This window comes from Enhydra lutris, unplaced genomic scaffold (assembly GCF_002288905.1).
Source record: "Enhydra lutris kenyoni isolate GAN:26980312 unplaced genomic scaffold, ASM228890v2 scaffoldscaffold12, whole genome shotgun sequence".
NCBI classification, from domain to species: Eukaryota; Metazoa; Chordata; class Mammalia; order Carnivora; family Mustelidae; genus Enhydra; species Enhydra lutris.
In genome coordinates this window covers 2,271,537-2,289,563 of record NW_019154096.1, presented here as the reverse complement: position 1 = coordinate 2,289,563, position 18,027 = coordinate 2,271,537, and the positions used below count along the sequence as shown (strand labels likewise).

The following is an 18,027-nucleotide window of genomic DNA, read 5'->3' as shown; positions in this document are numbered from 1 at the left end:
TGGCTGTTGTGAATAATCCTGCAGATACCAGCTGACTTCCCATGAACAGTGCATGAAAGTTTCCTTTTCTCCACACCATCACCAACATTTCCTATCTTTAGTTTTTTGGGGGTTTTTGATCACAGCCATTCTGACAGGGGTGAAGGGATATCTCATTATGGTATTGGATTGCATTTTCCTGGTAATGAGTGATGTTGAGCACCTTTCCGTACAACTGTTGGCCACTTGTATGTCTTTTCTGGAGAAAAATTTACTTGGTCCTTTGTCCATTTTTTAAATAGGCAGTTTGTTGTTTTTTTGCCAATGAGTTACAAGACCTCCTTATATATTTTGAAAATTATCCTTTATCAGATATATGGTTTGTAAATACTTTTTCCCACTCCACAGGTTGCCTCTTCATTGTGTTGATGGCATCCTTTCTTGTGCAAAAGGTTTTTAATTTGATATAATTCCACGTATCCATTTTTCCTTTTCTTGACTGCTGTTGGTGTCATATCCAAAAAAAAATCATGTCATATCCAAAAAAATCACTGCCAAATAGCTATTCCCCTATGTTTGCTCTTGTAATTTCACTTTCAGTTCTTTTTTTTTTTTTTTAAGATTTTATTTATTTATTTGACACAGAGAGAGAGAGATCACAAGCAGGCAGAGAGGCAGGCAGAGAGGAAGGGAAGCAGGCTCCCCGCCGAGCAGAGAGCCCGATGCGGGGCTCGATCCCAGGTCCCCGAGACCATGACCCGAGCCGAAGGCAGAGGCTCAACCCACTGAGCCAACCAGGTGCCCCTCACTTTCAGTTCTTATGGTTAATTTCACTTTCAGTTCTTACGGTTAAGTCTTTAGTCTATTTTGAGTTGATTTTTGTATATAGTCAAAAAACATTGTATATGGTCCAAAATTGGGTAAAAGGTCCAATTGCTTTTTTTTTTTAATGTGTCAATATCTAATTTTTCCAACACTAGTTATTGAACAGACTATCCATTTCCCATTACATAGTCTTGGTATCTTTGTCAAAGATTGGCTGACCATGTATGATAAATTTCTTAACAAAGTTACTCTATCAATAAAGTTTAATGATTTTCTCTGTAAACACTTTGTTCACCTTCTGTTAGGGTGATAACTAGTTACTGAAAATTCCTGATGTTACTGCGAATGTTATCTTCTCTTTAATCTAGTTTCAGGTTTGCATCTAGCATAGAAATGCTAACTTGCGGACGAACGGATAAGGAAGATGTGGTCCATATACACTATGGAGTATGATGCCTCCATCAGAAAGGATGAATACCCAACTTTTGTAGCAACATGGACGGGACTGGAAGAGATTGTGCTGAGTGAAATAAGTCAAGCAGAGAGAGTCAATTATCATATGGTTTCACTTATTTGTGGAGCATAACAAATAGCATGGAGGACATGGGGAGTTAGGAGAAGGGAGTTGGGGGAAATTGGAAGGGGAGGTGAACAATGAGAGACTATGGACTCTGAAAAACAATCTGAAGGGTTTGAAGAGGTGGGGGGGTGGGAGGTTGGGGGAGCCAGGTGGTGGGTATTAGAGAGGGCACGGATTGCATGGAGCACTGGGTATGGCGCAAAAACAATGAATACTGTTATGCTGAAAATAAATTTTTAAAAATGATAAAAAAAAAAGAAATGCTAACTTGCTAAATGCTTCAATTATTCCTAGTAAAAGCTATAGATTCTTCAGTTTTCTCTGCAAATAATTACATTATATGCAAATAATGATAGATTTGTTGTTCCCTTTATTCTAGTTCTCATCATCACTTCCAATTTCATTTCTTGTCATATCACAAGTTTGAAAAAGAATTTACGACAGACTTTCTTTTTCTTTTTCTTTCTTTCTTTCTTTTTTTTTTTCTACAACACCACACTTCCTAGTACAGGAATGTGCCGTAATTGCTAAAGTACTAAAAGATTTTGTAAGTGTTCTATATTTAAATTCTTCTTACATGCCTTTATATTTGTGCCATGCTTGATTTGGCATGTGTTAATTCCTCCTTATCTCTACAGAGACAGGGAACTCAAATATATTAACACTGGTTATTAAAGCAATCAAAAGAACTATGTGGTAAGATCAATGGAAATACATATATATATTTCCATATATATATATATCCAATCTCTACTAGCCCTGTTCTTGTCCCCCACCTAACATGGTAAGCATCACCTCCATGGAACTCTTGAGGAAGTATATCAAGAAATGTTTCATATGAAAATGATTACTTAAAAAAGAAAAAAAGCTTTAGTCCCAAATTGGATTAGAGATAACAATCTCTGGCTTTACTAAGATAAACTAGGTTCAGTCAGAACTCCTTTCAGGCTCTTGCTAAGGGACAGGTGTCCTAGCTTGGCTGGCTACTAGAACTCTGTGGGTAACAATATGAATGTCAGCCACTATAGGCAACATGGTTTGTGACAGAAATGACTCCTGATTAGTTAACTGCATATGGACTGGGAGAACCATACACACATCTCAGTGACTCCTGAGGAAGTGGCATGTTTGAGGCTGAACATACTCAAGTTTCTCTTCGCTATCCCTCTGAGTAGACTGGCTCCAAGGATGGCCCTTGTGGTACTCTGGCAACAGCAGCATATCCCTGTGGCCTTTCATACTTGCTCTTTTGAGCCCCATTTGTCTTGAGGACTGTCGCTCAAGGGTGACGGGTAATTAAGGAGCCCATCTCAGGGCCTCCTGTTACACCCAGAGCAGGCCCATTGAATTTCTTATTTTTCAGTAAGCTGTGTGAAGTTAATTGACAGGGAAATGGAAAATTCCACTCCAAAAAGCATTTTCAAATCATAGGCGTGGATAAATTCCATTTTATGGAAGAAAATTTAGAATTACAAGTGGCCTCTATGAAGTTAATTGCGAAGGATCATGGCTACATGAAAATAATAACCTGCCTTGGAGACCAATATACCTCTCCAACACCTCAAACCAAAGCCCAACAATATTCACCATAAAATTTTCAAACAACTCATGAGAATGCTATATGAACTCTCTCATAGTGATACCAACTATGAGAGTCATTTTTTAAATTTTAAAAAATTCTGTGAAGTGTAAAGTCATAAACGTTTATAAGACTATACCAGCCAAACGAGCTCAGTCTATTTCACCTCCACAATGGTGACTGACTGGTCTTTCCAACAGCGCCAGGAGCATGAACATTTGTTATGTGCTTAAATAGTATGGATGGGCATTCCACATTGTTTAGAATTCTAACACTATTCTCTGAATCTATGTGGCATAAGTTAAGCAAACAGAGCTCACACAGGCACTTCCTTCCAACGAAGGAAGGCACAGCATACAATAATTTCTAAAAAAACGATTAAAAAATTAAAAGCTCAGGTCATATCTATCAATAAAGACCAAAAACACAGAAAAAGCCCCTCTCCCACCTTCCCCCTGATATATTAACACTCATAAAGACAATCACACAGAAAGGGAGATGGGTAATGGGTTGGTAGAGTGCCAGTTCCACCAGAGATACAGGTGTGCAAAATAGAAATTAAGTTACACAACTATAGAATTCTGGGGCACCTGGGTGGCTCAGTTGGTTAAGTGGATACCTTCGGCTCAGGTCATGATCTTGGGGTCCTGGGACTGAACCCCACATAGAGTTCCCTGCTTAGTGGGGAGTCTGCTGCTTCTTCTCCCACTGCCCCTCCACCCTTTCAAATAAATACAATCTTTTTTAAAAATGTAGAATTCCTACCATTTTTGCAAATCTATATTTGAGAAACGATGGTCATACCTGCTTACAAGCTTACTGAATGAATGAATATAGAACTTAAAGCAAATAATGAGGGAACTAACTTTTTGAGGATCAGCGACTTTTAAGATTTTATTCATCCATTTGAGAGACAGTGCACATGAGCAGCGGGGAGGGGCAGAGGGAGAAGCAGACTCCCTGCTGAGCAAGAAATCAACATGGAGGACACAGATGCGGGGCTCGTGGGGCTCAATGGACCGGGAGACCACGAACTGAGCCGACCGAAATCAACAGTTGGTTGTTTAACCAACTGAGCCACCCAGGAACCACCCACCAAAGCGATTTTGGGAAAAAAAAAAAAAATGTGTTCATTTTAAAATGACACATTTATATGTTTTGTTCATTTTTTTATAATGTATTTTTGTACTGTCTTAATTACATGCTCTGGAGTAACACCATCGAATACAACTTTCTGTGGCACTCTAAGTGGTAGCCATCGGTGCTGCGTGCTAGGGGAGGAGGTACCAGTAGCCACAGGTGGGCACTGAGTACTTGAAAAAGAATGTCTCTAGGAAACTAAATTTTAGCATTCTTTCATTTCAACTAATGTGAATTCAAATAACCCCAAGAGGCCAGTGGCCACCTTCCTGGAAGTGTAACTCCAATGAAAAAAACCTCTTCCATTCTTCATTTGTTTCACAAAGGGCTTTCACCTTCCCTTTACAACCCTGCTCAAGGTCATCTCAGAGCCCTGCACTGCGTTTCCACAGAATGTTCATCAATTTAGAGCTTCTCTACTCAACAGAAAGCACTCTAGTGCTGACTTCCCTTGGTATACTGCAATCTACACAAAAATAGGACAATGTTTTATTAATCTCTGTCATCTCAGCATCCAGCAGAGGGCCTGACCCGTGATAGGTTCTCATTACATTTCTGTGAAATGAATGAACGAAAGGAGCCATCAGCCGCTGATTATACACGGAAGTTCTAAGGGAAAATTTCACATTTGTGGAAAACTGTCCTTTTGCCTGGCATTTATTTTCTTATTCACATGCATAAAAGCCATTTCTACCTTTTTGAAATCCTAGCTAAGTAGTGGAGGTAGCGTTTCTGCTAAAGCAATTTCAAGGGTGTTTGATCAAATAAGCCATATGGCAACCTTGCAATTTACAGCGGCAACTCATCTGCCACTCACCCTCAAAGATGGCTGGTTATGAAGCATGAGAGCAAATGCTCGCTCCATTCATGCTGAGAACCTGAAAGCAATGCCAAATGCAGAACACTTACCATCGCCAACATCAAAGTCCTTGAACGCCAGTTCTGAGCCCGAATCATCAAGAAGGATTTCGCCATTCAGCGTGAACATCATGGTGTGCTCTGTCATGTCAACCATACATCCCACAACATCGCCAGCTTGCCAAGAGCGCCCATAATGCTCATTACCCTGGTGCCACCGTTGGGCCTAGGGACAGAAGAGTCACCTGTCACGGGAAAAGCCAGGAGAACAGGACCCACCCACCCAACCAACACTGCGGGCATGATTCACTGCAGCTCCTTCTATGAATGCAGCAGGAGGAAGGACTGAGTTCTACTGCACACATCAGTGTGGCATAATGCCCTAGCTGGTGTGGAGGTGCCTAGCAATTCTGAATCCCTCATACTAATATCATATGTTACTGAATTTTGAGGGAAGACCAAATGTCATTTCATAATTTTGAGAAACAATTAATTTAAAAATCTAACCCAAGGGGCTCCTGGGTGGCTCAGTGGGTTAAAGCCTCTGCCTTCGGCTCAGATCATGATCCCAGGGTCCTGGAATCAAGCCCAGCATCAGCATTGGGCTCTCTGCTCAGCAGGGAGCCTGCTTCCTCCTCTCTCTCTGCCTGTTTCTCTGCCTACTTGTGATCTCCGTCTGTCAAATAAATAAATAAAATCTTAAAAAAAGAAAACAACCTAACCCAACATACTTTCTATTTAAAAAAAAAACTCTAAGTTTTTAGAAATTAATTTTTCACACTAAAATGAATGCATCCCAGGATATGGGTTGTTTTTCTCTATTTCCCAAAACACAAAGAACTGTGAGTAGAGAACGAAGCTGAGAACTTATCAATGAAAATGACATTCTAATTTTCATCTATTTCAAAACAAATTCCATTCCTTGGAACCAATGGCACTGATAGATTAACAGAATAGAAATCTTGAGGCATTTCAGTATATATCAAAACCGAAAAAAGCTTCAAATCAAACCTAAAAGATATTTACCTAAATAATGAGTCAAAAATTAAATATACACGCCAACGTCTTGTACACATAAGTGAAATCTCGTATTAGAAATACATCTCAAACATAGTTTTGATAATGTGACTTTTGAATCTCTAAATATAGTCCACTGACTTATGGGTACACAATTAGTTGTTTATTTTGTCAAATATATCTGCTCATTTTTCCTCTTAAGAATCGCCTCCACCATGAATTAATATGTAAGGGGGTAGAGTCATCAATGCAAAGAAATGATATGATTATTCCCAAGCAAAATACACTATACTTTTAAAAAAATCTATTCCAGTGAATTACATATCAAAAGATGTTGAATTTTCCATATGAAGTGAAAAACAGGCTCAGGAAATGTGGTGTTTCAAAAACAAAGTAGGTCAGTTATTCTAGAAGACACAATATTAACTTCTAGCCTAGAAATGCTTTCCCACACACGCATACCTCAGTACATGAGATATGTATAAATGTCAAATCTCTTATAATTGCTTATTTATGCTAATTTCCTTTTTTAATTAAAAGTAACTTTTCCCCTTCATATGAGAAGGAATGCAAATTCACAAAGAAGATAAGAGAATAAAAATTAGAGGAATAAAATATAATTTTATCAATCAAAAATGGCTATCATTATCCTACTGTAGCTAGATTCATATATACATATTTTAAAATATTTTATACACATAAAATAATTTTTAAACATTTATATAATGTCTAAGTAAATAATAAAACAAGCACCTGACCAGCTTCCTTAAAAAAAACCCTAAGACCTTAAGAAAAATTACTAATACTGAAAATGAAAACTTTTTGTGATTTTAAACAACATTGTCTCAAGCGTTCTTAAGGCTATTAAATGTGTGTACCTACCATTTATTATTGCTTGAAGATAAATTCCTTCTACGGAATTGCCTGTGTCAAAGTGTATGCACTTTGTTAGCATACGCATTTTTAACACTTAGGACAAAGAGGATTCATTTTTTTTTTTGGTAACAATGGAGAAGCAACGTTTTACTTCTTGAATTTCACCACAGGGATGGGGGGGAATGTTTTGAGATTACAAGGACAAGAGTTTCCCTAGGACTTTTTTTTACCGGGTTTGTGCTCCAGAAAGTCCTAATTTTGCAGTCCTCCCCAAAGGAGCAATGGTAAGGAAGGCACACACAGGTGTACCCGCCCCAGGAGACCTCAGCCTACAGAATCAGGAATCTACGAACTTTGGCGTCTGGTGCTCAGCACAGTCTGCTCACCTTGAAGCCATCAAAAGCAAAGGCACGTTCGTCGGAGCCAAGCTCTTGATCAGGCTGACAACCTGGCCTGCTCCAGCCAACCCTCATGTCGCCAGCAGTGACTGCCTCGAATTCAAAATACCACCTTCCTGCCTTGACAGCGTAGGTCTTCTCAGCTCGGAAGATTCGGAACCGCTCCCCAGTGCCGCTACACACTTCCGCTCTGGCAGCTGTGAAGGAAAAGAGATCCTGGGGGTCACTGGATGGGAAACTGAAGGAGGAGGGAGGACATCACATAGCATCTCTATTAAACTTCCAGGGATGATGGCAACCATCCGGTCTTTCTTACCCTGGCTCACATTTTGTGAAATGTTTTCATATACCTGATCAGACACCAAATCATGGAACCAGCTTGGAGAAAGGGAAAGCACAGGGCTTCCAGTGGAGAGAAGGGTTGCCAAACCTCAGTAACGGTGCAAGGGAGGAGAGGGAACTAACTGCAGGAGAAACCTCCCAGCCTCTTGGTGGTTTGGCAGTGGGATGTGAGATGAACTTGAGGGCAGGGATGGGAAGAAGCCCATGAAAGAGATCTGAACTGTTCTGCCCAAGAAATGAAGAGACATTTGGGGGCGAGGGAGAAGGAAGAAGCAGCTAGAAGGTGAGGAGGAGAGAGAAAGCAACAAGGTAAAGAGATAAATAGCAGAGAAGGGTAACCACTGACTAATTCTCCAGACAGGATGACTAAGGGCAAAGCTCTGGTAATGTCTCACACCTTCACCCTAATGTGCTAAACATACAAATGTTGTGTTTAAGTTTTGGGGGAAAAAGAAAAGGGTCAACTCAACATCAAGGACTAGTGTGGTGCTAAGTGGGGGGAGAGTAGACGTATTTGTAAAAATAAGATGCACATGGGTTAGAAATGCCAGAAACACAAAACCTCAGACCAAGGGGCCTGGTGCCAGGACAGCCATATGAACATAAGCCCCTAGGAAATCACAGGGCATGAGGACAAGGGCTCACTGAGCTGATACATCAAAGGATATACCGACAGCTCAGCTCAGATCTGGGTTAGACAGAAGAGAACATTTAGGTGACACTGATCAAAGTCACACAAGGAACAAATGGAAGAATTCTAAAGCTGCCTCATGCAACAGCCTGTGTCCTTTCCACTCTGCCTCCAACAGCAGGCACAGAATCAACAGGTCCTGGTTAAATATTAGTTCTCATGAGCGCTCCTTTTAGGAGCTGGGAAAGATCTTATAAATAATAGAAGTTTAATATCTGCTTAACCACTGATTTGATATGAACAAACAAGAACTATAAAAATAATTCCAATAAGCTTTCAAGGGCACCAATAAACACATAGCCAGATCATCTACTGAAGATCAGGGTGGCATTAAGAAACAAAGGACTAAAAAAAAAAAAAAAGAAAAAGAAAAAGAAAAGAGAAGAAACAAAGGACTAAGATGTTTCTGTTGATTGCAGGACATACAGGTGAACTCTAACTCTTGATAAATCTTTCAAAAGCTGGGTTAAGCTTCTGAATAAGCAACACTTTGTTGTCCCAGGTTCCCCTTCCAGTTACACACCCATGCACACCCCAACCAACAAGTCTGCTCCAAGCAATTGTGTCTCCAGCAGCGACAGCCTCAAATCCCAATGCCACCCTTGCATGCGTGCGCGTGCGCGCACACACACACACACACACACACACACATCATGCTATACACTCAAACATCTTGCTGAAAAATAAATGCACTAATAGTTTAAAAACAGACATTCATAATAGTATATGGAGCACGCTGCATGTACGAAATCCTCTGAAGAGAAAAAAGTTTGCTTCTCATACATTGCAGTTGGGGATGGATAGGAGCCTGAATGAGAAACATCTCTATGGTGAAGGACAGAAAAACTCTCATGTCTGTTACTTAGTAACAATGATTTTTGAGAGATAGGAGAGCAAACTGCTTTTTGAGGAAAAAAATATTATCAGATTTTATGATAGAGGTGGTTATGGCTATTAAGAAAATAGTCTAGGGGTGCTTGGGTGGCTCAGTGGGTTAAGCCTCTGCCTTCGGCTCAGGTCATGATCTCAAGGTCCTGGGATCAAGCCCCTCATCCAGCTCTCTGCTCAGCGGGGAGCCTGCTTCCCGCCCCCCCCCCCCCGCCTGCCTCTCTGCCTCTGTGTCAAATAAATAAATAAATAAATATTTTTTAAAAGTTCTAAAAAAAAAAAAAAAAAAAATAGTCTAGCGGCACCTGGCTGGCTAACAGTAGACCACATGATGCTTCATCTCAAAGTTATGAGTTCAAGCCCCACATTGGGTGTGAAGCCTACTTTAAAAAAAAAAAAAAAAAGCAATTCTAAATATTACAATAGTAAAAAAATTGAAGTCAAATTTTCCGTTGTAATATTTCCTGAAGTAATGGCATGCTGATCCATTATTTCCTTAAGTCATGGTTGCAACCTTCAATTGAATATTGAACCATGACCCACATGGACTTTTGGAAGTTAATTTTAATGAAAGATAAAAGCTCTCATGTAGTTATCTGTAATTTTAATTATGTCAACATTTACAGTTGAAAATCATACATTATATTCTAGAATGCACTAATAAATCAAACTCCCAATTTTCTAAGGATAAAATATTCTGTTCTTTAGAAAACTAAATACTAAAAAACCCATAGGTTCTTTTTTCCCTCTCTCTGTTCCCAGGCCAAAGGACCCCACTCACATGCATAGTGTTTTCAAGGACAGCAAACAAATTTTAATATGAGCTTAAATCAAATATGTTGGAAGGCAAATTTGGCATAAAAATGTAACAGATGACTTCCTTCAAAGCCACTATAAATTTCTCTTGGTCATAAGATTTACCATGAATTATCTCTACATACAGATAATGAAAATAAGGGGCAGCATATGGAAAAATGTGCGTCAATCACAGGTAACAATGCGGAATTTCTTAGACTTTGTTTTTTTTTTTTCCCTGACCTTAGCTGCCGCATTATTCTTACTCTCATTGATAAGACTCAACCTGAACTGGAAATGTACACATCATTCATAGACACCATTATGCAAGGGACTTGTAACCTCCATGGACTTCCTCCAAATGTCTATAGGATTCATGGTTCCCAAGTCTTTATTTTTTACATTACTTTAGAGCAGCTTACAATCATGGTTGCAAGAAACAACAGTTTAGCATTCCATTTTCTGATAAAATACTAATTATTATTAAATGGAAATCTGGATCTACAGAAGTCACATACACACACAAAGATCCCAGGCAATCTGTAACAATTTCTTTTGCATACCCTGTAGCATCGATCTGCTGGACACAAAGGAGGTGCTCTTTAAGTACCTGTGAGAATGAAACTAGGAACAAAGGCTTTCCTGAGCCTGGATGTAGGAGCCCAGGCATATACCTAATGGGCAGTGTTAGTCTCAAAGGCATAGAGCTCTCCCCCAAATATGCTTTCCTTAATTTTAAACATATTCATATAAGTTTGGTAGGTGATTATAGCTCATGTAAGTATGTATAGATGATTTTCTTATATTGTTATAAAGAACATAATAATAATTGACATTTTAAAAAAATGAACCATTAGCAGATGTATTCCTGGTGAATTTTATCAAGAATACTGATACTCAAAGAAGAAATTCAGGAAGTGTGCCTTTAACAAACCATCTTAGATAAACAGTAAAGCCTGATAAAATCCTGTGTTCCCAGAACCCCAGGGATCCTGGCACTAAGAGGGCACACACCAATGAAGAACGAAATGGGACCTAAAGCGTCCATACATGCTGTACTCCAAACCCTACTTTTAAAAAGATACTTACCACTAGGGGGCGGTCAAGATCCAAAAATGAAAGTTACTTATACTAAGCTATGAAGGAAAGCAGGCTAATCTTTTTAAAAAATTTTAGATATGTTTAAAATTTATAAAATTTCATAAAATAAAATAATAAAATAAAAAAGTTTATACATATCTAAAAATTTTTTAAAATATCTAAAATCCTTCAGGTGTGCTTACATAATAATTTTTAAAATTATTGATACTAACCAGTCATCTTTTCAACTTCCTGGTATTATTTCTAATCAAACAAGTCAAACCTTGATAAAGCTGTAGAGTAAGAATAACTTAGTTTTTCAAATGTTTTAAAATGTTATTTAGAACACTACTCCAAAGATAGTACGTTTCACATACTGAGTTCATATTCAAGGTGTAATATGTATTAATATGTAATATGTAATAAAGGCATTCAGGTGATAAATAGAAAATAAATTATTACCCTGATTTAAGTACACAGAGCTAGATGCAATGTTATCAAAACTGTAAGCCCTTAACATTTTTTTTAATGTCAGCAAGGACAGCACAGCCGGTTATGTCTTTAATCTTATCTCAGGGATCACCAGATGTATTTTGCTTTATTCCATAATCTCTCACATCTATCTTTTAATTTCCACATTCACCATCCTTGTTCTGAAAAATCACAAATTTTCTAAAGCCTCCCAACTGGTCTCTCTACCTCCGAGCATTCTCCCCCTCCAATCTGTTCCTTCCCACTGTTGCCATAGTTATATCGCTATTGGAAACTGTGATCACACATCAAGCTTTTGCTTTAAAACTTCCTGGGGCTAGAATTCCTTGCGCAAATTTATCCACATTTCTTAGCTGGGCTTTCAAGATATTCCATATTTTGTCCTAATCCTTCACCTTCAACCAGCAGTGTTTTCTCCCAACTTGTAGCTCATAATTTATCCCAACTAGACTACCAATCTTCCCTCAACTCTTTCTACACTTAATTACATCAGATATATTTTCCCTCTGGTGGAAATGCTCTGCCTCATCTATTTTCTACTTATTGACATTTTGATCCCTTCAATGCCTAACTCAAATGTAATTTTCTCCCCTTACTGATTCCTTCAATTAGAAAATAATTTTTTTATGTATTTTCCATAAAGAACAGTCAAATCGCTACTACGAGGAAGGCATTCTACTGTATACGGGAACACATGGTGGACAAGAAACAGGACTCAGCCTTCACTGTGGAGTATACTACACTAGCCTGTTGCTCATGGAACTTCGGGAGACAACCTCGCCAATCAACAACCAATGGTTTTCTCTAGATTCCTAACTTTCAGAAACCATGCCATCCTCTGATCACTACTTTTCCCTCCTAGTTTCCTCATTTCCTGCACAAACACATTCACTCCTGGAATACATTAACTTCTTCCTAGGCTTCCCTTCTTATCTAGATAGCTTTTGATTTCTTCTGCCCTATTTCTCTTCTCCTTATTTGCTGTCAACCCCAAGCTTTGTCTGATTTCAGGTTCTTCATTCTCCTCAACATCTATATTTGCTCTGCTGAGCTTGCTGTGCAAAGCGTAGGCACATGACAGATTGGCACCACTACTAGACAAGCTCATGGTCTCCAACAGAAATGGGACCATTAATGTTTCTCTGCAATCTTTTTATCTGTTCGCAACTAGCTCTCTGTTACAGCCCACAAAACAGCTATTTCTAGTTTTTATTGTTGAGTGTCATCAGCAGGGTAAAGACCTCCAAAAAGCTTCCTCTATAAAACCAATGAGAACACTGGAAAAAAATCATCAAAATCAACTTTCAGAGTTCTGGAAATTAGCCAAAGTCTGGCAACAAGCTGGGACATTATTTGATCAAAGTGGACGAACATTTGTAAGGACAGCAGGCTTACTGGGGTTTTAACTTGCTTTGGTACTATCCTCTTCTCTCTAGCTACATGGCACATTGAAAACCAACAGCTTCTCCATTACAGTGAAAATCAGCCACCTAGATGCTGAGATGAGAAGAAGAATTCCTCCAAAGCTCATTCACAGGTAACTATCATTATTTTCCCTTAATGGTAGTTCTTGGAAAATCCCATTTGCAAGGCTTCTCTTTATTGGACCTTTGTTTGCCCAGAGCAAACAATCATTTCCCCAAGTCATTTGTTGACAATCATCAGAGGCAATTTTTTTTAACACGACAGCTACTTAGGCAGTGAGGCAAACATTAAGATGACCAAAAACTGAAAAAGAATAACTGACAAATGACATGTCCATGTGGGTTGTGAAAAGTTCCAGTGCAATCCTGGAATCCAGAATGCCACATTCATGTCCAGGTGCGCGTGCGCACGTGTGTGTATGTGTGTGTGTGTGTGTTTAGGAAAGACCTGAGAAGTCCGTAAGTTCTCACCACTGGGATACCTTAAGGCTCTGCAGTAAGTGAAGGTGCCTGGTGATATGTTGGAGGCACGTCCCAACAGGCACACAAAGCCCCTCCCTTAACAAAGACTGGGAGACTTCAAGTGCCAGACATTTAAGGAAGTCCCTGCCCAATCCCTAGTTGACTATGAGGCTAAAGAAACAGAGACTCCCAGGGCCACACATAAAAAAGAAAAAATAAGTGTGCAAAACTAGTTAAGAAGCTCATGCAAAGAGACAAAGTATGAATCCCACAGGGGAAAAAATGAAATCAGAAATTGTCCCTGATACTAAACAAAGGTTTTTCATTAGCTACTTTAAATGTGTTCAAAGAACTAAACAAATCATGTCTAAAGAACAAAAGGAAAGTATTAGAACGATGTCTCACCCAAATAGAGAATATCAATAAAGAAACTGAGATTATAGAAAAGAACTAAATAGGAGTTCTGGAAAGGTACAATAACTGAAAATAAGAGTCTACTAGAGGGGCTCACCTATAGGTTTAAGCTAACAAAGGACAGAATCAATGAAACTGAATAGATCCACTGAGATTACCAAGTATGAAAAACTGGGGGGAAAAGGAATGAAAAAATGAACAGCCTCAGAGGCCTGTGGGACACAATCAAGAGTGCCAACACACATATAATGGACATCTCAGCAGGAGAAGAAAAGAAAAGGGCAGAAAGAATATTTAGAGAAACAATGACAATTCTCCAAATTTGATGACTAACATACATTTACAGTTCCACGAAGCTCAACAAAATCCAAGTAGGGCAAACTCTAGACATATTGTAATCAAATTACTGGAAGACAATCTTGAAAGGACCAAGACAGAAGCTACACATCCCATACAAGGATCTTCAATAAGAGTAACAGCCAGTGTCTCATCAGAAAACACGGGAGGCCAGAAGGCAGAGGGAGGACATGTATAGTGAAGGGAAAAGAAGAAAAGCCAACCTAGAATTCTACATTCGGCAAATCTTCGTTGTTCTCTTCAAGGCTTCCAACACAGTCCAGCCCTCTCCTGCTGCTGCCCCCTTAGCAAATAAGCTCATTTTATCTTTCAACAGAAAATAGGACCCGTGTAGCAAGAATTCCCTGGGCTTCATCCTGACTTTCCATGAACACAGGTTTCTACATTCCCTTCAATCCTTACCTCTTTTACCAAACTTAGGGGAGCAGGTGTTCTCCCTATTATATTAGGCCAGTCCCTTCCTCCATGCTCTGAATTCACCCCCCACCCTCCCAGACGCTCCATTTTGTCCAGCTCCTTTTCTTTATCTTCAACCTCCTACTTTCTGCTGGTTCTTTCCCTTAGCATATAAAAATGTCCAAATGTCTCCCATTTAAAAAATAAATAAATAAACAAACTCTTTAACCCTTTCTTCCTCTCTAGCAGACAGTCTCCGCTTTATATTTACCTATGGGTAGTAGGTAGCTCTGTCTAGTGTCTCGCATGCATTTCAAACTCAACATGTTTATTTTACTTTTATTTTTTTAAGAGAGGAAGAGAGAGAGAAAGAGAGAGAGAGAGAGGGAGGAGGGGGGAAGGATAGAGGGAGAGGAAGAATCTCAAGCAGGCTCCATGTACAACACAACTCTGAGATCATGATCTGAACCGAAATCAAGACTCGGACGTCTAACTGACAGAGTCACTCAGGCGCCCCAAACTCAACGTGTGTAAAGTCAAACTTGGCATCTCCCCAACATCCATCTCTACCTGCTCTGACTCCTGTGTTCCCTGTGAACGTGGAAGTCCTTGACATCAACCAGCCCAGACACCATCCCTGATACCCCTTTGTCCTTCTGTGAATTCTACCTCTACAAGTCAAATGATTTTGTCCTGTTCTCTCTGTGCACAACATTGCCTAAGCTCAGAACTTCAACACTCCTCATCTACACTTCTTTTATCGCTGCCAAACTGTTGTCCTCACTTCCACTTATGTTCACCTTCAACCCATTCTCCCAAGAGTCACTAGATTAATTTTTTTAATAGAAAAAAAACTTAATTTTTTTTTCAATCTCTGCCTCCTCTACTTCATTTTCTGCCACTTCTCAAACTCTACATTAGCCACACCAAGCTGAAATCCCCATATGCAATGCTCCCTTGTGGCTCTAAGCATTTAGACATGTCATTCTCTTGGAATACATGGAACCTGGTTGATTCCTATTCATCCTTCTATATTTTCCCCTAGCTTTACCTACTTTTAAGCAGGTAAAGTAGGTGGTTTTAAAACATGTCTTCAAATATTTTGTCACATTGCCTTTCAAAAAGTGTGGGCTTGAGTGTGGGCTGCTTTACTGATTCACATGTAACAAACAGAATATGGCAGAAGTAATTGTAATGGGCACTGATGCCTCCCCCTCACACTATCTCTTATTTACCCTGGGGGAAGTCAGCTGCTGTGTGAAGGCACTCAAGCATTTCTCTGAGGTGGTCTACTGGCAAGGAGCTTGGGCCTCTTACTAAGAGCCAGACAGAAACTGAATCCTTTGGCCAACAATTATGCAAATGAGCTTTCCTAGAAGCAAATCCTCCAGCCCCACTGACGTCTTTAGATAACCGATTCCCTGAGCAACTTGAGAGCAACCTCAAGAGAGACCACAGGCCAGAACTACCTAATCCACTCTCAAATTCCAAACCATGGCAATTTTGAGATAACAATGTTCATTAAGTCATTAAGTTTTAGGGGCGAAATTTGTTACACAGCAATAGACAACCAACATACTTCTACGAAGACCACTCGGACATCAGCAAGCTGAGTTAAGCCCTCTGTGCTGTGACACTTGACGATTAATGCTTACACCATAGAGTGGTGTTGACAATTTAATCTCTCTTCCTTGCCTCCCCTGAAAGCTACCTGTGGGCAAAAACAGTTTTACTCATTTTTAATCTCCAGAACTAGGCATAACTATGTATTAAAGGCAAATGGAAAGGAGGATGACTTGAAATATGGAAGTAACATGAAACCCAAACAAGGATTTTATAAATATGAACTCCTTCCCTTCTTGAAATTCACATAAGCAACAAGAAAGTAGGTAACTGCAAGGTAGCAATACATTGCCTCACAAGGGTATGAAGAAGACAAAATTATACATCATACATATATAATTTTACAATAATGTAAAATTATACATCATAAAGGCAACATCTTATGCGGTATCCAGGGAATACGGTTATCCCTAAAAGTGAAGACATCAGATGTAACTGACACAACCTATGCCTTTGACTGATAATGTCTTTAAAATATAACCATCACTATTTTTTCTGGCATATACTGCACATGTCCTTGTACAGGGTAAAATGCACTTCCTTTCTTGGATATCAACCATAATTTTTTTAACAGTGCATTTCTTTTGTTTGTTTGAATGGGTAATGCAAATAGAGTATAAAATTTAAAAGAAATGATATGTGGCAAAATGTAAATCTTCCCTCCCACAGCTGTCTGCTGGCTATCTAGCTATGCTTCCTGGAAGCAATCACTGTTACCATTGTTTTCTGTCTATTCGCAGTCCGTCTGTGCATGTGCAAGTGTTTACATATATTCTTTGTTATAACGAGAATAGTACCACGCTCTTTGCAGACTTCACGACTTTGCTCTTTAACCTTAATATGAAACACTTGAGAGTGTTTCCTGTCAGCATTTCATTGTACTTAACACCTTCATAATATCGTATCGTATGAATGTACCATCGTGATTTTAACCAGCTCCGATGCCAGAATGTTTTCTAATCTGACTTTTCGTTTTACTTTTTGGGGTGTTCGTGTATGTGTGTGTGTGTTCATATATGTCTGTGTGGGAGAGGGTGTGTATGTGTATGAATATGTGTTGGGAGCTCCAACAGAGACTCCACTACTCAGTTCATATTATTCTGTTGGTCTGTATAAGTCTCCTTTATTGCTTTTTTTTTCCTTTTTCTTAATCCTTGATCACCACTGGCATCACTCTAATATGTGTGATATTTTCCTTGTTCCCGGTCTTAAAGGGAAAAGTCTTGATGTTTCACTATGAAGTGAAGGCAGGATAACCTCTCTCACCACTACTATTAAACACTTTAAGTCTTAACCAGTTCACTAAGTCAAAAGACAAAATAAGCATGATAATTATAAAGGAAAAAGTAAAATACTGGGGGGGGGGAGGGGAAAACATCATGGTTATGTGGGTAGAAAACTGTATACACTTTGTATACAGAAAAAGACAAAAAGAAAGAAAAAAAGTAAGTTGAATTCTGCCAGACCACATGATATAATTATAATAGTATGTACATACTAATAGTGTTTCTCATATTCACAGTGAACAACTGGAAGATGAAATGAAGTGAAAACTAATTTAATTTATGATATTTCCAAAATATCAGATGCCTCTATAAAATAATGGGCAAGACCTCTACTCTGAAAGTTGGAGACAAACTAAAGACGACAAAAAAAAAAAAAAAAAAAAGAAAAGAAAAGAAAAGGAAAGCTATGCCACGTTTGTGAACTGGTAGACTAAACACTGTTAAGATGTCAATTCTCAGATGGGATTGGGAGGGAGACAAACCATAAGTGACTCTTAATCTCACAAAACAAACTGAGGGTTAATG

At 39.0% G+C, this 18,027-nt stretch overlaps 1 protein-coding gene across 1 annotated transcript in view; it reads right to left on the bottom strand.

Annotated features, from left to right (window-relative positions):
* The window catches only part of LOC111144745 (ryanodine receptor 2), a 549,385-nt gene that overhangs the window by 243,406 nt on the left and 287,952 nt on the right, over positions 1 to 18,027 (bottom strand). Inside the window, 2 exon segments of the mRNA XM_022499183.1 lie at positions 5,013 to 5,187; positions 7,241 to 7,449. Of these exon segments, the coding sequence (XP_022354891.1) occupies positions 5,013 to 5,187; positions 7,241 to 7,449 (384 nt within the window).